Below are 23,260 nucleotides of genomic sequence, written 5' to 3'. Positions count from 1 at the left end.
CACAAATCGATACTCATTATCATTGGGCAACTAAACAAACCTTTTCGGCTATCCTGGTTCCCGGTCTCCGGTTTCGGAAGCACCGGAAATAGTGGTAATATATACCGAAATGGATCTCACTCACTTTCCTCAGTGATGATTTGACCGATTTCCACAAACTTAGATTCAAATGAAAGGTCTCACGGTCTCACACGGTATTCCAGAATTTTATAAGGATCCGATTTCCGGTTCCGGAGTTATAGGGTATAGTGTATTCAATAATGTACACCGTCACCGAAACTGGCGGAACAAAAACCGTAAACAATGTTTTAAACTGGACTCAAAACCGTTATTCCCAATCTTAGGGTCAAATGAAAGGTCTTATGGTCCCACCAAAAATTACTGCATATTTTCGGATACAACAAACATTTAAATCGTCATTTAGAGTGCGATGGCAAAATTGTATGAAATCTTCAAAATTTGAATAAAACCTAGTAGAGTTTGTACGCCATGTTAGTTGGTGGCCGTACGAACCGACTTTGATTATATCGGTTCTCGGGTTCCGGTGCCGGAAGTGCATATAATAGTGAACCCACTTCGTTTTCTTAAGGATGTCCTACGCGAGCAAAGCACTGTTTCATTATGTATGTTATACTAGTTTTTTTTTTTTTTTTATTCAATAATATAATATAATGTTATACTAGTTAATGCACATACAATCTCTTGGTTTCTTTCAAAAATTGAAGAGAAAAATTTTGAATAGAATACCACAATATTATACTCGAGAAAGGCATCATTACACCACTAGGTGGATTAAAACAGGTTTTTTTATATGAGAAAGGCAAAACTTATTACTACTACTACTTTCAAAAACATTTCTTTCGATCAAATATGAAATTTTGCAATCTGTAGCTCGATCGAGTTCGAGTTTTCCATACAAAAGCATCACTCGATCGAAGTACAGAAAGCAAATTTTTACATTCGATCGAAATATACCGATTCAATCAAAGTACAGAATAGAGGTGATTGCCCCTCCAAGTTTCCACCAAGAAAAAGAGCATCAAAAAGATACAACTTAAAATTTGAAAAAAAAATCATAATTTCATTCACACATTAAATACATAACAAAACCGTCTTTGTTTGGTCTTAAGGATCCTGTTCCTGAACCATATCAAATAAATGACCGTGCCAAACTGGATTCACTAGCGACTAAGGAGTATATCGAAAAGTAGTTAGCAACATTGATTATTGAATAAAAAAGCGAAAAAAAAAACATATTTTGACATCAGTTTTCGATATATTGTAGAAAAATAACATTTTTATGCATTTCACTGATTATATTGAAGAAAATCCTAGTTTCTGTGAAACGCTCGCACTTTGGACTTGACATTAAATTCTGCACAGTTACTTTTGTGACTTTCCTGGTGGCAGCTGTCCAGTTTTTTTTGAGCTCCTGCATGTTTTGGGACACTGTACCTTCCTTCCGAAAGTGCCGCTAGACAATTGCCCAGTACTTTCAATTGGCCGAAGATCCGGGCAATTCGGTGGGTTGATGTCCTTTTTCACGAATGGTACATTATTTTTTGACAACCACTGTAGAAAGGAATTGGCGTAGTGGGCTGAAGCCAATTCCGGCCAGAAGAGAGGAGGAGCCTTATGCTTTCTGTACAGTGGCAGCATTCTCTTCTTCAAACATTCTTCCTCGTACACCTTGGCGTTAATTGTGCCCTTCGTGAAGAAAATCGACGACCCCAACCACAGGTACAAATTGCTTGCCAGACCAACACCTTCTGCTCAAACTTTTCCATCGCCACCGTGGTGTCAGCGTCGTCCAGGTCCTGGTACACCGATTTCGTATAATATTGCGGTCCGGGCAGCGCTCGAGAGTCTTCCTTGGCGTAGGTTTCGTCGTCGATCAGGATGCATCCGTCTTTATTCTGTAGAATCCGGTTATACAGTGTTCGCGCTCTTGTTTTGGCCTGAACTTGCTGTACCAGGGACTTTTTTGGCACCTTCTGTTTCTTGTACGTTTTCAGGGAGTTCCGAACTTTGATCCATTAAATCATCTCGATGCTGGTGTTGAACTGCTTGGCCAAATCCCTCGTCGACGCCGATGTGTTTTTCCTGATGTACTCAACCACTTTTAAGTCCCGGCCGGGCTGGCGGGGACCCGTTTTCCTACCGGATCGGGGCAAATCCTTCATGGAAAGGGTCTTACCGAACTTCTCGATAATATTTTTGACACTGATGTGGTGCACTTTCACCAGTTTTGCAATATCGTTGAACGTTGAATCACTTTCTGAGAACCAAGTGTTCAGAAATTTCTTTCGTGTTTCCGGATCAATTCGACTCATCATTGAAACGATAAACCCTACTGAAACCAATCGATTGCGCAGCTGTTATTGACGTGTAAACAAACATGTCACCGCAAAACACGCTGCAAAAAATTAAGCCATTTCAGAGTAATAACTGTGTGAATGTTGCTAACCGTTTATCGATACACTCCTTATATCACTACATTCCCGAGAATACTACGTACTGCAAAACGATTCATAACGAGACGCTGACGTAAACCTGCTCCTTAACAAAGGTGAACTTTTGGATAGGTGAAAGCAGTTCTTTAGCAAGCACCTCTACGTAAAAAACGGTTAAAAAACACGAAGACGGTTGAAGAAACAGAAGCACTCGCAGCTTGGAAAGGGTAAAAAGAACTGTGTGGGCGGCCGAGCTTTTCAAATATGGAAGGGAGGAGTTTGTTAGCACGCTTCACTTGAGGATTTCTGAAATATGGGAGGGAAGAATAAAGGACTATTCACACATTTCAGTTCCGTGACGGTTCAGTGAAAGTGCCTTCAGTGCGCCGTCAGTGTTCTTTTTTTATCGGAACCCTTCCGTTGCGTTTCCGTGCTGTTTCCGTTCCGGCACAGCCAATGGAATGACATACCGACTTCAGTGAAAATAAAAAATATCGGTGACGACGAATTTGAGTTTGCCGGACGGACGCGACACTGACGGCGAGCTGCACTGAAACGGCACTGTGCTGGATAGGTGTGAATGCGCGCATAGAAAACGAATGAAATAATATCAATATCCGTGCACGATGTTGTGCCGGCACTGAACCGGACCGGATATGTGTGAATAGTCCTTAATACTAGAGAAATGGATGAATGGTTTACCGTGTTCTAGCTACAAAAAGAGCGATAAGCTACGGTCTATAAAATCCGTTCCCAAATTTTCTGCCACCTACTGTAACCTCACGCGAAAAGGTTCTTGGGTTCCTATTAAGCAAGATTCACTTCCATCCGCGCCGGCCAACCTTTCTCGCTTCTGCATATCCTCGAGACAAATCGAAAGTACAGCTTGTCCGAGAATTCAATTCAGAATTTACATTAAAAAATAGCAACGGGAAACGAATATAAATTCAGATCCAGATTTGTGGTGTAATAATTGCTCATCAATCATTTTTATTTCTTTCACATGAACCACAAAAAATAATGCTTGGTATATCTTTTGCACATATATTTTGCTTCGTAGAATAATCCTTCATTATATTTTTCACCTAAAACATGATTTACAATGCCAGCTAATTACATATTTGAAATATTTTGCTAAATGTCTCTTTTTTTCCTAACAGCTTTCTTTGAATCTTCGCTAACCATCAACCATTAAATTTATTGTTGATTCGAACAAAACCAAACAAGATATAGTGGCATGTGAGATAAATATTCTTCAAACTGTTTTAAATTAGTAATAAAAATATAAAAAAATATCATCGATCTTTCATGGATGCGCTAACCGCATAGCTATATTGATTGATAAAACTGTTCACACAAATGCGTTTCTATATTCTTAATTGTTCAGCATGTTCCACAGATCGTCTTCTGTATTATTGTTCCTTTTACTGGCAGCCGAAACTGTGGTACTTTTGACGTCCAATGAAGCAAAATCACTTTCCAAATTGGAACTCTGTTTCATTTTCATGCTGCCCCGAGTGCTAGATCTCTGCTGGCTGTTGGAAGAAGATGTGTTTTGATTCGCCAAATCGTTTGCTGCCGTTGTAAGCGACGCATTCTGAAACCCTTCTTCTGTGGATTTTACTGCGGTGGTCATATGAGATTCAAATCCCGTCCATTCCTGATCATCGGTCTCCGGATTCTGACTAGATTTGGCATAAAGATTAATGAAAAAGAAATCCTTGAATGTAAATGACTTACTATGACTTCAGAGCGTTGGAGTTACTGTCGTTGTTCCAGGAATTCCAATCACCGCCGCCCGCGCTGGCACCGTTTCCGCTCAGTTTCCCATTGGAGGAAGAACGTTGATATCCATTGCTACCGCTGGACCCGACTTCCGACGAGAAACTGTCGTACTGATCACTACCTCCCGTAGCGTTGTAACTACCGGCTCCACTAAGATTACCCCAGCCTTTGCGACCTACCTCGCCTACCTGTTTAGGATCAAAATATGTTCCAATGATTGTTGAATCTACTACAAACCTATTAAATATATTTAGTTGGACAATACGAGGGCAATTCTATGATCATAGAGAAACAACAACAAACAAACAGATAAATATGCAGAAGAGACGAAATAATGGATTGCGTAAAGATATATCCAAAATCAATATTCTGTGTTTATTTCTTTAAATAAAATCTTCATAATCCTCTCCGTTTAATGACAGGTAAACCATATGTTTAAGCCTTTTATCAATACCCAACGAAAAACCGATTGAATCAATAGAAGAATTGCCGAGAACAGAAATACTTTTCGAACAAATTTGTTATAGCGTGGTCGTCTGTTCTCTGGGAATGCACTCGAGGCAAAATTCGAGCCTACAAACCATTATTTAATCAATTGAGTTGCACTGAATCTGTGGAGGAAACCACATATTCGAAGTAATCCAATATGACAAAGATGTTTGCTATGTACAATCGGTATTGGTATTGTATTATTGTTCTCTTCTATCGTTCGTTCGATGAACATATTTTAAATTCAATTCTATCTTTTTTCCCGTTTAAGAGATACTATGATCCATTCCTTATTTGCAAGAAAATTCAGAACATTACCTTGTTGGCTAAACTTGAAACCTGCGAGCCAACACCTTCCAGGAGTGTACCTTCTTTAACCTAAACATGATAAAATAAAAGGAACAAATAAAAGTAACTCAAAGCAAATGTATGACAACAAAAAAAAACTGAAAAAAACAACAAACTACCTTATCAGTGACTGTACCAGAAACCTCAACTACCTTTTGAGAGGCCAACGTTCCGTACTTCATTGCATTTTCCCTAGCAACATTAGCTACCTTGGAGAATACGTTCCATCCCTGAAAATAAAATCTGTTGAAAATCTGTTATGAAAACAAAAAGCCACTGTTTACATACAGTAGCCAGAGACGATTGCACTGAGTCGAATAGCTCGTGCGATTGACTTCGCGGTGGTGGATCTCGGCTGTATCCGAAACCAGCATACTTCCCCCCTTGATTTGGCGGAAGATGATCCGGTCGTGCAGCATTCTCTTCTTGTTTCCGACTGAAGAAGTCCTCTTTCTGCGATTTGAATTCGGCTGTATTGAACTGTTGGTAGCTCGTCTCCTGATAGTTTCCTCCGTTCTGATACCCTCCGGAAGATGTTGAGTAATTACTTGCTTGCACAGATCCACTACTTCTCGAATGGGTCAATCCACCAGCACCGCTATTGGTTGTGTTAGACGAAAACAAAAATCCTACATCCTTGATCCTTGTTAAAGCTGAGGTTTGATCCCAAGGTTTACCTTGGGCTAGAGTTGATATTTTATCACGATATAAAGCGGCTGCACGAGTATTGTATTTTTTCTGAATCGTTAAGGTATCATCCCAATCATCCTGGCTATCGAAAAAGTCACGAGCGTTCTTGTTTCCTCCGACCTTCATTTTCTCGAGCTCCACATCTTTCCATTTGTCCATAGAAACTGAGCGAACGAACGATAGATGTACTCCAAGTCCACGATGCTTTCCGGAGCACTCGAGACAAATCCAAATACCATATGTCACGGACACCCATTGAGGATTATGCGTTCCACATTCGAAGCATTTCTGTAAAGTGAACAAAAAAAAACTGCCAATATGATTTCTTGGCATCTCAAGGTACAACTTACAGTGTTATTATTATTTGGTTTCAAATCGTTCAATACTCTCCTTGTTCTAGGACTAGCCATCTTTTCCAGTGATCCAAAAGTCCGTTTTTTTAGTAAGTTAGGAAAAATGCTTTCGTTATACAGCAGCGAAATCACGGGGGACGATGTTCTTGTTTTGTCTAATTTCACCGTCTTCGCATAGAAAAATCAATCATTTTCACTTCGAAATAGATCGTAGGTAGTTCTGGTAGTTTGACACAGAGATGACTTCGTATATTTTCCCTACAATAATGATTTATTCAAAGTTTTAATAAACCAGAAATTCCTCGATTGTATTATTCTGGCCACAAAACGTCAATCTACGTGTCAGACATACCCCTGAGACTGAAAATGCTGATTTGCACAATGGAACTGATGCTATTTGAGCGAATATAAACTCGTCGAATGTTACCCGCTAAGAAATACCACGCTCACACAAAATGAACTTCGAAAATCATAACTCACATTATCAAATCCGAATGAATTACGAATCAATTAGATTTTGCACGATGACAACACAAATGGACAGCCGATGATTCAAGTTCATCTTTGACAGTTGCCGTGTACTTGTTTTGTTTTGCGACTGCAAGTTGAAAATTGAAAAATGACGAAAAAGTGCCTGTTAAAAACGTATTGCACAGTGAAAAGAACTAAAAAGATTGCCCTGTATGTGTTTCCAGCATCAAGGAGCGATATATGTATGAATCTGTTTAGTGTGAGGCGACATGCAATTTTTACATTCGAACGATGAACCTCTGATGAACTTTTAAACTGTAAACAAGTACACGACGACTGTCAAAGTAAGTTCAGTCTGTTCATTTTGTGAGGTTATGTCATGTTCGTGGGAAACCTGATTAGGTTTTGCACGATGACCACTCGAATGAACTACCAATGAACTGCCGATGAATCAAGTTCACCTTTCGACAGCTATCAGTGGATTGTTTACATATCTATTAACACGTATTCAAATTAGAATAAACGCAATGAACACATAAACAAACCACTGATAGCTGTCAGAATTGATTCATATTGTTCATTTTTGTGAGGTTATGTTATGTTCGTTCAAAACCTAATTCCGAATCGAAGAGAAATTTTCATTCGGGATTCCATGTGGAAATCATAATGAATTCAATATTGTCAATAAAGTGGATGATGCACTTTTCATTCGAATTTTTGCGCTGCCACCTACCATCCCCCCGTGTCGAAAATGAACATTGGATGAAACCGACGACACGACCTGCCACTCACTATTCAAAACTGTATCGCAAATTTAACTACCCCTCAGTAACTGGTAATGTCAAAACGAAATCTCTTGAACAAAAAATTTAACTGGCAACACAGGTTGATAAGTTGTTGATTTTGAATAACAGTTACTATAACCTTGGTTACTATATATAAGAGACATGAGAAATGTAAACAAAAAACAACTCCGAATAGTAACGTAAATCGCGGAAAATTAAAATTTGGCTAACAGCCTCTAATGGAAGGTCTTATCGCAGTAAATTTGCAAATGATCCAGCATCGTTATGTGTCAGAGCAGTAAATCGATAAGTTTATCGATACTGTAAAGATATCATCATACGAACTTCGCTTATCTTAGTTAGTGGAGATGGAACCCGTTTGTGGTCAATACCCAAACACTGAGAACACCCAAACCACTGACGAAATATGCTAATCAAACAGATTCTTTTTCAAATAAATGGAGTATTTTCAAGTAACGTTGCTAAATCAAAAATGGCGATTTCCTGATAAGTATGAATAATGTCACCTTTGACAAGTTTAAATGTTCTGATTTTAAAGTTCAACGGTTTCCTATAAATCCATAAAAAAACGCAATCAGAAGCTCTTTACGAAATTAAGCACATGAATCTCCATATTAACTACTGTATGATCGTTGTTTCTAGACCCGATTAATAAAACAATACTACTGAAATTCTGAGATGAGAACCCAAATAAACAAATAAAAAAATCATTATCCTTAGTTTGAAATCTAATGCGTCGAAAATATTTTGTTAACAATAAGTGTCATTTAAGTTATGTTTTATTTTTCGTTTTAACCACTTGACTTCGTGGTAGCTTTCTCGTGCAGAACTTTTGTCATTCATCATTTGTCTGGATTATTTCTTCGATTCGCTGAGAATTTTAAATTACAATTTTTTTTTTCTTGGTATGAAACTGAAATTAACAAAAAGATTGGTAAATCAATTACTTAATTTAGCGATTATTCATGCAATACAAATCTTATCGCTCTTTATTCAGCATCGCCTATTGTGCCAAATGCAACAGATGGTGCACTCCAGGTGTTTACCGGTAATTCACTGATACTTGTTCTTCATCAAAGTCCATATGGCATTCTGATTGAAATAAGTTTTTAATTTTCTAGTTTATCTCACTAAATATGTCGAGTGAATCTTACCATACCAACGAATCCAGATGTTTTCATTTTTTACACGATCCTATCATGAGGTCTCATTCAGCAGTCCAACGTATATGTCGTTTCTCTTGCCTGAAACACGTCCTAATCAAAAGTTTCCACAATATTTTGAACATTCTGAACTATTATGCTTCCCCGTATGTTTAGCGATCACGGAATGTTTGTTTATTTATTCTGGAGCTCCTTGGTAACTAGTTCGTAGCAACTTGAACAGTGTTGCTTGAGAAGATTATTTTTATCATTTTCAAGGGGTCGATATATTCGTGGTAACTGACGGTAAATCGTCAACAAACAATTTTAGTATCGATTTTTCTTCGGAGTGCCTGGTCGTGTCGTCGATGAAACGTTCGATTGATTCGTTGTTTGGGTTCGTGAAGCCCAGTCGACCTGTTGTGTTGTTCAGTACAACAAATGAAGTGTTCCATAAGAAATTTAGTATATAAATAAAATTATTTAAATTGAAAGCATTTGGATGAACAAATCAAATATTTTTTTAATAATTCAAATACATTCGCTGCATTGCGCCTATAATTTCGACTCATAGCCCTTATTATTATTCTTATCTCAATGTATTGTGTGGCATATGAAAACTTCATACGGGGCTGATTATAATTATAAATATATTGATACAAATCGCAAAAAGACTTCTATAACTCATTCTTGAATATACAACTGTTATCGTTTAATCGCAAGTGGGGCCTTAAATAAATTATCATAGACAATTACTGCTGTTCTACGCATGATTGCCCTTATTTTATGGAATTTATAATTTCATGACCCTTGATTTGACTGACCCTTGATTTGACTGTATAAAGGATCGAAACCCGACGTAAATCGTAATATCGTAACTAAATAGTATGGATTGAATTTTATTACATAACATCTATTTAACTAATACTAATTGAGTGTCAGAGTCACATGGTCGCCATAAAAATAAGGAAATTACATAACTAAAAACATACTGCAACTCCAAACTATAGAAAGAATAATACTACGCATTGAACCCTACCCAACAAAACCTAACAAGTAGAATCGAGGTAAAATCATGTGATATTCTTGCAACAACTTCGTCGCCAAGTCTCAGGTTTGGTTTTCATACGATTTCCAACGATCTAAGTAAACTGAAGCTAGCGAAAACTTGTTCAACTCTCATTAGGAATTCAATTGTATTGTGTAGAAATTGTCCTACACGATTAGATCAGGTGTTTAAAATGCAGTAAAACATCTTGCCGTCTGCATCCTGTATCTTGAACACTTTTCTGCTTCAAATCGTAACGATTCAAGTAGATCCTAGACTAATGTCTTCACGTCGCAAATGTTTTGTAAACAAAATAACCCCTTTGTAAATTTTCCTGTAAGAAAAACTATTTCGTGAAATATAAAAAAATAGATTAAATACAAATTATAATACGGAATGCTTCCACAAATTTTCAAGGACACATTTTGCATCGTGCGGTACATTGTCATGATACACTGTCAGAGTGACAATGTACTTTAACGAATTTCCTATAAAACTAGCAACACTGAAGGGTAAGAACAAGTTCACTATAGTTACTGTTTATTATAGTAAAAAATATGTAAACAAATTCACAAGCGAAGTCAGAAGAACTATAATCTTAACCGAGGTATTGTAAACCTGGAGAGATGAAGGTAAAAAAATCGCGCGCAGTCAAATGCTCTATAATCAAATGCTCTACAAACAAGTTAATTCAATGATCAACAAAACGAACACAGTGCTTGTTGATCTAGAGATGAAGGAACAGAAATTGATGCAACAAGTGAGCGCCGTCAAAAAGTACTACTGATGATGACGGCCAACAAGCGTTGTTAGCGAGGAATTGGTGCGAATCGATGAACTGATGTCGGTTATAAGAAAAGTAAGGTTTAACAAACATTTTAAATTATGATAAACAATCTCATATGTTTTCAGCAGACTCTAGATGATTCCCGGCAAGACCTGTGTTTATCAATATTTTGAAGGTGATCGAAACTATCGGCAAGAAAAATGAAAATGAACTACAGGATAAAGCAATTGATTTGAGTGTTTCTTCTGGCGATGGTCAAACAAGTAAAAGAAACGGTACGAAGGTCGGTTCATTAAGTCAGTATATTTATTAAAGTGAGGTTACAGAATAAACATATAATTCCATCAACTGCATCATTACCATTTATTTACAATGCTAACCGAAAGCTTTCCTCAGCTGCATAGCATAATCTGACGTTTCTAAAATTGAAAATGTTACCGTTCTGCCTACCAGCTTGATGAACCAATTCTTGATATTCACCAAAACGCTGTCGATAGGAAAAAGCAACAAAAATCTACGAAAAATAAATTGTATCAATAAGGATAGCATTGGAAAAAAATTGACTAATAAACTCACTCAAAAGCATAACAACCCAAGTAACAATTCGAATGCCTTATGGTTTTGATTATAATTTATAGGAGTTTTATAATTGATTGTTTAATCACTACTTGTTTTATAACAACTATAATAAGTGTCGCTTTTGACAAGTAATATCATAGTTTTAAAAGCTTCTATAAAACCTTTTACCTAGACTAACAACTGGACTAAAAATAAATCAATTTGTACTAGAATAAAACCATGCAAACGCTCTTAATATTGCTTTGAAAAATTTTCTTTAAAACATTATTGTCAGTAAAATTCTATCATAAATCTAGATTTGTGTGTGTGCGTGTTAATTGAATGACAGTTTCACTCAGAGTAAATTTGAGGGTTCTAAAGTACATTTATGACACTCCTGTTATGGGCTATTTGATTTATTGCTTCTTAGATTAAGTGTAATTTGCATTAAAGAAATTTTCATGGCCGCCATTATGATGTTCTTGGCCGTAGCCTTTATTGACATCAAATAAACTTCGAAATGCGAAAACGAGGAAGTATGATGGACTTTTATGATTCATTTTCAAATCGTATGCACAAGTTTTATCGCCACGAAATAGTTTTATACAAAAATAAAGATAAATCACAGAAAATAATTTTCATAAATCATGGAGACTTTCGCAAAAACCGTATTTATTTCAAGGCGATTAGTTATAATTCTTATTTTTATCCATACATTCACGATAAAAATAAAAGCGCATGAAGTTTTTACGTTCGGTAAAAGCATCAAACTTGTAAATAATATCCAATAAATTGTTACTGATTGCATTCAAATCAGATATGACACACATATAATCAAGAAAAGTATTACCAAAACGACAGTTTATTCGTAGTGGAATTTATTCCATCCAAATAAATTTAATGTTGATCGTAAATCTGGTTTCAAAATTTTCTTGAATTTGAAGTTTTAACGCAGCTTTATGATGATTCTTCACTTTGCTTTATAAACCTTATGAAGAATGGTCCACTTGGCAGGAACATGCTTTTATAGAGGTTTTCAGTAGGCTTTCGTGGAGTTTAAAGTTTTAATGCAAGATTTATTATGTAGCATTGAAGATAGCTACAAGTATTTATTAATATTAAAAATGTTACTTGGGAATGTATGTTTCAATCACTAACTACCCCTGAGATAAGCCATGTATGTAGGCAATGCCGTCAATGTTGAATTGCAAATGTTGTCTCACTACGCGGAAACGATCAGTTGATCTTCTAGGGTTGCGTTTCAAAGTATTGTAGAGATTTCGTTTATGATTACATCTTCGTAGAACGCGAAAATGTACGGAATGGGATAGGTTATTGTTAATCTTCGAGGTTTGAAAAATACATTCCTTTATTTTTCAAACCTCGAAGATTAACAATAACCTATCCCATTCCGTACATTTTCGCGTTGTAGTTTTATAAAACTATCAAATTTGATCATTCTTATGCTTACAGCAACTAATAAAACAAAGATAAGTACTTTGGAATATTATTTAAATTAGCCATACATGCGGGCTGATAAATCTCGTTGATTGTTTGTGTCGTAAAAGACACAGTGGAAGCGATTGAGTTGTCCTAAAATAAATTGAGTTAAAGTGAATAGAGGATCTGAAGAACGAACGACTTCCGACAATTTGCGTTGTTTAACTTGATTTTCTAGAATACATGCATGTATTATTATAAATTAAGTTCTCAAATAATAATAATAATCTACCTTAATAATTCAATAAGCAAGCTCGAAATTCTTCATAGATCAGTAGTACTGAAAAATCTATATAAATGAGAATATATGTTTATATATTTCGAAAGCTTCTCGGTTTATTAGCCGGCCATATTTAGACTGACTGTTGCAGTTTAATACAGCAACGATAAACAAACAAGTTTGTTTTGCACCGTAGCAACTAGCATAAAGCGTTGCCAGAAACGATCTCCTTTCACATTTTCACACTATCGCAACGAAAGGGAGATATTTGCTAGGATTGCTTGTTCATGCTGTGAACCAAACATTGGCGATTTGTTTATATGGGACTTAGGGGTATTATTATTTGTATTTGGTGTTATTCCCGTTCACAAAACTCACAAATTTTGGTTTGTTCTCATTTGTTTACATTTTTTAATTGAATAAAAATCGTTACCAAGGTTATGGTAACTGTTATACTAAAAACAACAATTTTGAAGACTGTGTTGCCAGTTCCAGACAGTTCTCAAAGGATTTAATTTTGACATTACCAGTTACTGAGGGGTAGTTGAATTGTGACACAGTTTTGGAAAGCGAGTACGGCCATTTGAAAAATCAACCGAGATATAAGAGCAAATTCAGCAGCTAGAAGTTTTATATGGAAGATCTATAATAGAGCAGAAACTGGAACAAATGTATCCCCAGCAAGCCGTTCTAGTTTTATTTATTCGACCCTTTCTTCTGTCAAATTTAAAACTGATCTACGATGCTGTTCTAATTTTTGTATATTTGAAATACGAGTAAAACACGGCTGGGGCTGCCAGTTTTTCTTGTTATAAAATTCAGATTTAAATTTTGTAACTGACATGCATCTAGAACTAAACCTCTCCTGAACATGCCCTAATACAATGAAGTAACGTGAATAATCTCATAAAACTGAAGTGATTTATTTTTTAAGTGTAGTTTTCCTGTTACGTGCGTGTATTTTTTTCAGGATCAGTGATATATTAATTTTACTGGGGCGCCAAATGTCAACTTAGCAGTCATATTTTGAGATCTGGATTTGATGTCATTCGTGTGGATTCCAATTTTTACGTTTTTAATTAATTGCTCGTACGTAGTATTTTTTTGTTAACATAGGCATCTGCGCTGTAAATAAGTACATATTTTGTTTGTCTAACGGATTTAACTTAAGATAAGATCTCCGCGTAACCTGAAGTCGTGTAAAAACATTTGACAAACAAAACAACGGATTGCATTAATAAGTGAGTGAATAATTACAATTACGTGTACTTTTTGTTTACAAGAAAAATATCGAATTTTTTCATCTAAATTGATAGGCTGTTTACTTAACAAGGTTCTTTTATTGTGATAGGTAGTCGTTGAACATATGCAAAAATGACCAATCAAAAACCAACAGCCACTTCTCGGTTGAAACAGGATTACATGCGTCTCAAAAGAGATCCTGGTAAGACTATCTTAATTTCTATCTGGCCGTCATCTTATAACCTTCATTTCATTAGTGCCGTACATAACGGCAGAACCGCTGCCATCGAATATCCTTGAGTGGCATTATGTTATAAAAGGACCAGAGGATTCCCCTTATCATGGTGGCTATTATCATGGAACACTGTTATTTACCAAGGAATTTCCCTTCAAACCACCTTCTATTTATATGATAACACCCAATGGTCGATTCAAAACGAATAAGCGACTATGCCTCAGTATATCTGATTTTCATCCGGATACCTGGAATCCAGCATGGTCTGTGGCAACCATATTAACAGGTACGTCAATTATCTGAAGAAGTATAGGGCTATTGCTAAATTGATTCTCACTCATAGGTCTACTAAGCTTTATGCTAGAAACGACACCTACACTAGGCTCGTGTGAGTCCACAACATACGAAAAGCGGAAGTATGCCCGTCAATCGCTGGAGTTCAACATGAAAAATGAAGTGTTCCTCGAGCTGTTTCCCGAAACATGTGATGAAATCAATGAACGACTAGCTAAAATCGAGGAACACCGGAAACAAAATGCTACAAATAACAACAATTCCAGTACTGCCAATGGTGTTGCAAACGGTACAACGGCATCACCCGACGCATTGGATGTAGAGTCGCCGGAGGGTGCCAATGGACTTTCGAGTAGCGATGATAGTAACAACATTTGGCATTCCCTCTATACGAATTTAATTGTGCTAATTGGATTCGTGATATTTGCGTTGATAGTGCATTATGTGATCAAAAGCATGAACATTGAATGATCGTAAGCCAATCGAACGTTACGCACTTCTGTTTCTACTAATTTTATTTATGTGGAAATGGTTTGATCGATTTCGACTTGATTGTTCAACAATAAGGTTGAATTATAGATACATATGTTGATTATTGTTAATACGATTATTTTCGTGAATGGGTTAAAATTTCAAATTCCACTAGGATGTTTTTGTTTTTGAGTCATAGCAAGAAACAACTTTTCCTTAAAACAGCGAGCCTATTGTAATCCCCACAATGAAAACCGAACTGCAATAGGAATCGAATCTTAATGAAACTTTTTCAAGGGCTGATTAGTAGCTTTCGAAATCTATCCCAGTTTTAGTAGCCTAACGTGAATTTATAAATACACTTGATGCCCACACTATCTTTAAAATATAAGCTACTAATAGCATGTTTAGTATGTAGATAAAGCACTACTGTTTCTGATTGTGATATGTGCATTCATAAAACTATAAAAAAGCGAAATAAAATCTGGAGTCGAACACAGCAAATTTTAGAAAAAAAAAACACATCCGCAATACACATTTGTTACAAAAAAAAGGTTGTCGGGAGATTAACACATAACTCTATATCAAAATAACGCTAAACCCTATACGACGAGCACAGGTGAAGAAAAATAGCACACTCAATAGCCATGATCCACTGAGGCAGCGGAAGCCTACTTGAGCAGTATACTACAGTGTAACTCAATTTTGACCAAGAAACTGGAAAAGCAAATCATGCGGTCGAAATAGAAAATTGAAATACTAATGACGTATGCGAAGTTTGTGAATTGAATGACTCAAAGCAAGTGGGAAGACAAGATAATGCAGTATTTATTGTAAATTACAATTTGAATAAACTGTGGATAACTATAGAAAACCATTGTTCTATTCATTTACCCCATAATTGCATACTGTTGGAATTTATAATTCCGGAGTTTCCGGTAATCGATTTAGGATTCCAGAAAGCCTACCTGCTATGATGGTCAATGTTCGTTGAATATTATAATTTACACGAAAATTAGGAGCATCGCAATGTCAATAAGCATCGAACGACAATTATTTTCAAAAATTCCGCTTGCTGACTACTTGCAACTTTTTCCACTCATCGTCCTGTAATTCCAGAACCTGTAGTCGGATCCGGATGGAGTTCAATAACATTTTGAATACTCCTTATTAATTTCCGTTTTTTCCGAAAGATGGTATTCTATGTTTTGTGTTGCTCTTGGTCAAACAAAGTTCCTTTAACCAGTTTTTATCGCGCGTCAAAGATTTCGGCTTTCGAACCAAGTTTTGATCATATGCACCAAACAGAGATGGCATTTCACTAGAGTGATACACCAGGGCGTAGGTTTCAATTATACACTGCGGGTACATTTGCTCCGCTCCACACAAAGAGGAAAGCGCACTTCTTCTCAGTGTCCAGACAGACAGACTTTGAGTGCGTGCTTGTGTTGAAAGAAGTTGGTGCGAGAGAATAACATTCTCTTCGCACGAATCGCTCCCACGTGCTCTCGCCTAAATACACCCAAGTGATCACTGGCGCGTGATGGTGAGCGAACACTTCTGTGAATTTCAATTAATAGAGATTGGCATTGCTATGAAAAATTGGCAAGAAAAACAAATATTCCTCGATCATTCGAATTTCAACCGCAAATAAATGAAAATTCACTGAAGAGTACATATTATATCACGCGTTTTTTTTAGAACGGCCAATATGACACCTGTCAACTTCCACTTTTGAAAGAAATTGCAAGCGAGCTATGAAAGATAGAGTATTAAATTTAACACCAGACGAAAGAAAAAACTTTTCTCTGCTGTTTACTCTAATGACTTACTCTCAGCGAGTGCCGAGTCATTCGAAATTACTCTTCAAAGTGAATGTTGACAGGTGGCTTATTACCGTTCTAAAAAAAAACGCGTGATAAGTATTTCGACAGCTTCATTCGAAAACATCATCGTTTAAACTACAGCGCTATCTATTTGTCGAACTGTCATTAGGAGGCCAATTGTGAACACATTAAGGAGTCGCAAGAAGTAATAAATAAAACAAAAATATTACTTTTTTCGAAACTTTTTTTATCATAAATAATAAGTGGCTGAATAGTTCTTGTCCTTCTATGCACAAGCGACAATATCACAGACTAACAGACAGGACACTTAAATTAGATTCTTCAATCATTTTAACGGTCATTTCGAACATTCCCTTATTTGGGACAGTACTCACATGTGTCATGATGGCGCCACGTTACCCCATCAAAAACATCCTGTCTGTCATCTAGACTGTGTTCATTTTTTTCATTTACCAACAGAGTTGCCATTCATACAGAATTACCTGTAATGTATTGATTTGTATACGTCCATGCGAATTTCATGCAGGATACAGATTTAATCTTGGATTTAATACATCTTGCCTATATTCATAACTATATACATAATTGTGCCTACTTCTCATCCTCCAACGCAATACAAAATCAAACCCGTTTTGTTACAATATTTACTTGCTTCTGGTCTGCCGCCACTTAATTTCGGGTGAAAACTACCAACACAATAAAAATAGTCTAGATGAACAACGTTGAGTCAAATAAATGGTTACCTTCCAACATCGCGAAAAAGTTAAATGTATTATCAACGTAATCCAATAATTTATTGTAACGATTCATTTTCAAATATTTTGATGAAATCAGGCATCCCTGCAAGCAGCTGATCGGTGTTGACAAACGAGGGGAAACCAACTAGTAAAAAAACTTTTACATAACACAAGGGGTGTACAGATAGTAAATAGTTCGCGCAGTACAATATAGGTGGAACTAGTGCATCACGAAAAATTATTTTTATAAGAATTTACTCATACTGTCATGTCTGTTAGTCTGTGACAATATTATAATCATCAATTTTAGTGTAGGGGAGACCAGGGCAAAAATGACCCTTTCGTAATAACTCCGAACACTAAGTGTCACATCCTATCGACTATAGCCCCCTACACGTGGGCCCGAACATCAGCTAAAATTGGTCTCAGTAGCCGGTGAGTGTGAAACGCAACAAACAAATTATATTCGGTTAGTATTTTTTAGCTAATTAGGATGCGCTGAATCAAATGATATTGCTTTGTATGATAAAATAATTTCTATTTGTGCAAAAGCGAAACGAAGCGGAAAATGGTCACTTTTTGGTGTGTCATAAATGGCCCCTAAACTCGGTATGAGTCGTAAATTTATTGTTTTTTACAAACAAAACTGGCTGATTTAATTAAGCTCAACACTATTTTCCAGTGTGTACCAACGAAATAGTCCAAAAATCTCCAAACCTCGGACATAAATCATGATCACAAATACGATATTACCGATGACATGTACGTTTCTAATACCATGTTCACATTAGCTCTGATATCACTTGATATACCGAGATGATATGCATATCATGTCCAAGTATTCACATATGATCGAAATGATATCGTTTGACAATCAAGTTGTCATATAGAATGTTCCCATTAGAAGTAAGATAAATAATATTGCTTTTCTCTCCTAAAATTCAATCGATAATTGAAGTCTCGCATTTATCGGTCTCCGAATGCCAATATTCGTTGATAAAATCTAAATTATAATGATTCTTTACTGTCACTCTCAAAGTGACGTTCATAAATGAGTGCGTTCAATGCCATTATCCGTGTTGCTAGTTGCGATTTTTGACCCCTTGATATGATATCGTACATGATATCCCGGATATCATGCTAAAATGGCGATACGCGTTGACATCAAATTGTATGGGATATCAAGTGATATCGCACATGATATCATCGGATATCAAGTATATCCCAATATCACTTGATATCAGCGCTAATGTGAACATACTATAACCCACATCTGGCACCAGCAGCACAAAAGATGAATGAATATTCCAAACTATCGAATGATTTAAACAAATCCTGCGTTTACTGAGACACTCAATCATCATCACTACAAAGTTTGACTTGAATGTTCCCACACAAAAGTATTATGTCATGTCCAGATTCGGCTTTCGGTTCCGGGGTGTACAAGGTACAGGGTAGTGTGTATGAAATTGCAACCTATCATATAGAGCGGTAATGCAAAACCTGTTTTAATCCACCTAGTGGTGTGATGATGCCTTGCTCATATGATTCATTACCTCATATATAACATCAAAAATAATCGGGATATTCTTATGGTATTTGAAGACCTCTCAGTTTAATCTAGGATGATAAAAATCGGTTAAACCATTTTTGAAAGAAGTTACTGAAATTATTTCCATCATTCTGGTGCATATCATCCTGTCATTCCGGAACCGAAAGCCTGATCTAAATGAAATCCAGGAATTTTGTATGGGATCATAAGAAGTCCAGGACCATAAGACCGAAAGGTCTGAATCTAATTTTGTGAAAATCGGTTCAGTCATCTTCGAGGAAAATGTATGATATCCACCCCTATTCTGTATTTCGATCGAATCGGATTTTGTCTAACGAATGTAAAAATTTGCATTCTGTCATTCGATCGAGTGAGGCTTTTGTATGGAAAACTCGAACTCGATCGAGCTATAGAATGCAAAATTTCGTATTCGATCGAAGCAATCCGATTCGAACGAAAAACAGAATCGGGCTGATTATTTTCACATTTTTTGTGCATATCACATATTCCGGAACTTTGTATGAGACCGTAAGACCTTTCATTTGAATCTAAGTGAAAATCGGTTCAGCCATCTCCGAGAAAATCGAGTGACATTCGCTCAGTTCGTTGAGCTAAATCGTATGGTATAGCCTTTCTATATGAGAAAGGCAAAAACGTAAAAACTGTACTAAATTCGATTCAAAACTGTTTCAATTTATAGGTTATGCTACACACAGAGAAATATAACACATTAGACTCTAATATATTGAGTCTCTAAGTCAACTTCAAACAGTTGTTTGAATCAAATAAAACTATTTTTGAATAAAAATTTGAATCAAATAAATTTTTTTTGAATCAAATTTAGTGTGGCAATGCATATTAGATTCAAATACAGGGTCCGGCACTCGAAGTGTAACCAATTAAAAAGGCCATAAATTCAGTTTGGAAAATTACTTTTACTTAATTCAAAGTACAAAATGTGTAAAAATAATACAAAATTCAGAATCAATTCACTTTTGCTCGATATGACCACCTTTTGCCTTTACTTGATGACTTGAGAGAGCGAAGGAGTTGCTTCGTTTGGCCGAAAGCGGTCAATTTCCGAACATTGTATTTTCTGACGAGAAAATTTTTCCAATTGAGCAATTCGTAAACTCTCAAAACGATAGGGTTTACTTGACCGACCGTTCATACGAGAATGTGAGTCATCGATTGGCCACCAGGAGCCAGCACCCGCAACAGATAATGGTTTGGGCCGCTGTAACCGCAGATGTGCGCTCTCCAATCGTTTTCATCGAGCCTGGCGTTAGGGTAAATGCGACATATTATCGGGAAAGTATTCTGGAGGTTGCTTTGAAGCCGTGGGCAGACAAACATTTCGATGGCAGACCATGAACGTTTCAGCAGGACTCGGCACCGTCTCACAAAGCTCGAGTGAACCAAGAATGGCTGAAAAACAACGTTCCGAACTTCATCACGTCCACACAATGGCTCTCGAATTCACCAGATGCGAATCCAATGGATTATTCTCTTTGGGCCATTATGGAGAGCAAAGTCCGAACTAAAAGATACACCAGTCTCGAGGCGCTGAAAAAAGTTATTGTCCGCGAGTGGGCCAAAATACCTGCAAGTCACATTCGGCCAAACGAAGCTACTCCTTCGCCCTCTCAAGTCATCAAGTCAAGGCAAAAGGTGGTCATATCGAGCAAAAGTGAATTGATTCTGAATTTTGTATTATTTTTACACATTTTGTACTTTGAATTAAATAAAAGTAATTTTCCAAACTGAATTTATGGCCTTTTTAATTGGTTACACTTCGAGTGCCGGACCCTGTATATTGAAATATGAATTCAAATTTCAAAATTTTATTGAATCAAATCAAATATTTATTTGATTCATATGTTTGTTACAGTACATTAAATATATTTGAATCAAATATGTCGTTGAATAGATTCAAATAACAAATTATGTTGACTCTTGAATTAAACTGAATCAAATATACTGAGTCTTAGCTTCAAATTCATGGATGTTGATCAGGCCCGTGCGCAGGAGGGTTTTAATTTTCAATTAAGTAAGTTTCATTAACAATAGAGTAGTTTTTATATAAAGGTGCAAATATCTTGACTTTTCTTTCAAATTTTTGCACCTTCACCACCCCTCTTACTCCCTTGAATCCTCACTCCTCTCCCACTCCCTTGAACTCTCCATTGAATGATTCCTGCGCACGGGCCTGATGATGATTAAAAATTTTCGTCCTTGAATCAAATGCCAAAGATGATTGATTCTAAAATATTTTCATTGAATCAAACATTGGTACTAGTTGATTTTGTGATATTTAACACAACTTTTGCTGAGATTTTATTTTGTTACATCATTGAAACGGAAAACGTCGTTCGAGAAATTAATAACTCTCGGAGCAGCTGACGAGTTTAAACTATCTGCACTATTTCAATGGTTCGAGTTGTGCTATATTATAGTGAGTGCTTTCATAGGATAGGTAGGTTATGAATTATGTATGTACTGAGACCTTACATTTGTATCTATTCCAGAGAACGGTTTCACAGTAAACCTTTGGAAATTATTGAACGAAAGGAAGTAGAGGAGTCAATACCGCAACCGTACTTAGCTGAGCGCACAAAATGCATTCAACAATAAATGTTGCGGAACGATTTCAGCTATACCGGTTCTCAGCTCACGGTTCCGAAAGTACCTGAAATAGTAATCGAAAACTCAAAAACCTGTTTTAATCCACCTGTAATGATGCCTTCCTCATATCTCACATATTCTCATATATAAATGTGTGGTATTCCTAAACATAAATTTCTTTGATTCTTAAAAAACAAAAAGGTTTGTCCATAAACTAGTATAACCTACAGAGTGAAACAGTTCTCAGGTCGGTTATATCATCGTTGAGGAAACGAAAAGAGGTACTTCCGAAACCGGAATCTGAGAACCGGTTTAAGCGAAATTTGTTCGAGAAAAGCGACTGGGATCCATTTTGAAATCTATGGCTATAATCTTCGGTCGTTCATCAAAAACCCAAGAACAAGGAAAGCCAAATTAATGTTTGGCCGTCTACTGATAATGACTACCGATTGCAAAAGTTTTGAGGCAAACTTAAACATTATTTTACTTTTTATTTCCGGTGCTCCCGGAATCAGAAACGAGCCGGAATCGAGTTGTTGGTCTATTGACAATGGCTACCGATTAAAATAGTTTCGAGGCATGTTATTAAAATTTTTTTACGTGTTTTGTTTCGCCGCTTCAAGTGACGGTGTATAATTTTTAAAACACTTCACCATATAATTCCGGAACCGGAAGTCAGATCCGGATGATATTTGGAAGTTGGGACAATGAGACCTTTCATTTTAATCTAAGTTTGTTGAAATCGGTCCCGCCATCTCTGAGAAAAGTGAGGAAGTAATTTGAAATAAGAATTTTATCACCTTGTAACTCCGAAACCGGAAGTCGGATCAAAATGAATTCAGGAACTTTGTATAAGGCAATATGAATAATCTTTTATATGCAATATGTATAATCTTTTATATGAATCTATGTTTGTGAGAATCGGTTTATCCGTCTCAGAGAAAGGTAAGAGCACTAATTTTCATTTTTTTGCACATATCACCCTGTAATTCTGGAAGCGGAAGTTGGATTTGAATAAAATTCAGGAACTTTGTGTGGGGTTACAAGACCTTTCATTTAAATCTAAGTTCATGAAAATCGGGTCGACCATCTCCGAGAAAAGTGAGTGCGAAGAAATGTTACATACATACACACACATACATTTTGCGTACTCGACGAACTGAGTCGAATGGTATATAACACTCGGCCCTCCGGACCTCGGTTCAAAAATCGGTTTTCATAGTGATTGCATAACCTCTTTATATGAGAAAGGCTAAATGGAACTCCATTTTCCCAGAAACAGCTGAGTCGATTTTAACCAACTTAGGCTCAAATAAAAGGGTCAACGTCTATAAAAATAGACTACCTTTGTTTGGACCTTACTTCCGGTTTCTGAACTACAGGATGAGGAAGAATTCTTATTAAGCTGGGTCAAAACGGTTAAAGATTGAAAAGGTTGCATGTCCAAACAAACTTTGGGGGGAAGAATCCCTCAAAAATATGAATGAAAATATGAGTTACATGAGAAAGGCATAAGAGCACCACTAGTTGGATTAAAAAAAATCAGTAATTTTAAAATTGAATGATATATTTCATGTATGAATGTATTATAAGGCCAAAAAATTTAT

At 36.4% G+C, this 23,260-nt stretch overlaps 2 protein-coding genes across 3 annotated transcripts; one reads left to right on the top strand and one right to left on the bottom strand.

The window, feature by feature from the left end:
* Positions 1–3,411: 3,411 nt before the first annotated feature.
* On the bottom strand, positions 3,412–6,483 carry LOC131437185 (ADP-ribosylation factor GTPase-activating protein 1). 2 transcript variants are annotated; one of them, XM_058606361.1, is made up of 6 exons: positions 6,116–6,483; positions 5,364–6,053; positions 5,195–5,305; positions 5,046–5,105; positions 4,194–4,426; positions 3,412–4,138 (listed from the first exon to the last, which is right to left on the bottom strand). In XM_058606361.1, the coding sequence occupies exons 1-6, from the start codon at positions 6,173–6,175 to the stop codon at positions 3,829–3,831; spliced, it is 1,464 nt and encodes a 487-aa protein (XP_058462344.1). In that variant the 5' UTR covers positions 6,176–6,483; the 3' UTR covers positions 3,412–3,828. The 2 variants fall into 2 exon arrangements, with proteins under 2 accessions (XP_058462344.1, XP_058462345.1); XM_058606362.1 differs by lacking the exon at positions 5,046–5,105 and having other exon boundaries at positions 5,228–5,305; positions 6,116–6,482.
* A 7,178-nt stretch (positions 6,484–13,661) lies between these two features.
* LOC131437393 (ubiquitin-conjugating enzyme E2 J2) lies at positions 13,662–15,766 on the top strand. The gene is made up of 4 exons (XM_058606699.1): positions 13,662–13,891; positions 14,002–14,094; positions 14,150–14,413; positions 14,471–15,766. The coding sequence occupies exons 2-4, from the start codon at positions 14,025–14,027 to the stop codon at positions 14,890–14,892; spliced, it is 756 nt and encodes a 251-aa protein (XP_058462682.1). The 5' UTR covers positions 13,662–13,891; positions 14,002–14,024; the 3' UTR covers positions 14,893–15,766.
* The last annotated feature ends 7,494 nt before the right edge of the window (positions 15,767–23,260 follow it).

The sequence above is a fragment of the Malaya genurostris genome, chromosome 3 (assembly GCF_030247185.1).
Source record: "Malaya genurostris strain Urasoe2022 chromosome 3, Malgen_1.1, whole genome shotgun sequence".
In the NCBI taxonomy this organism is placed as follows: Eukaryota; Metazoa; Arthropoda; class Insecta; order Diptera; family Culicidae; genus Malaya; species Malaya genurostris.
This window is presented reverse-complemented; position numbering and strand designations above follow the sequence as displayed.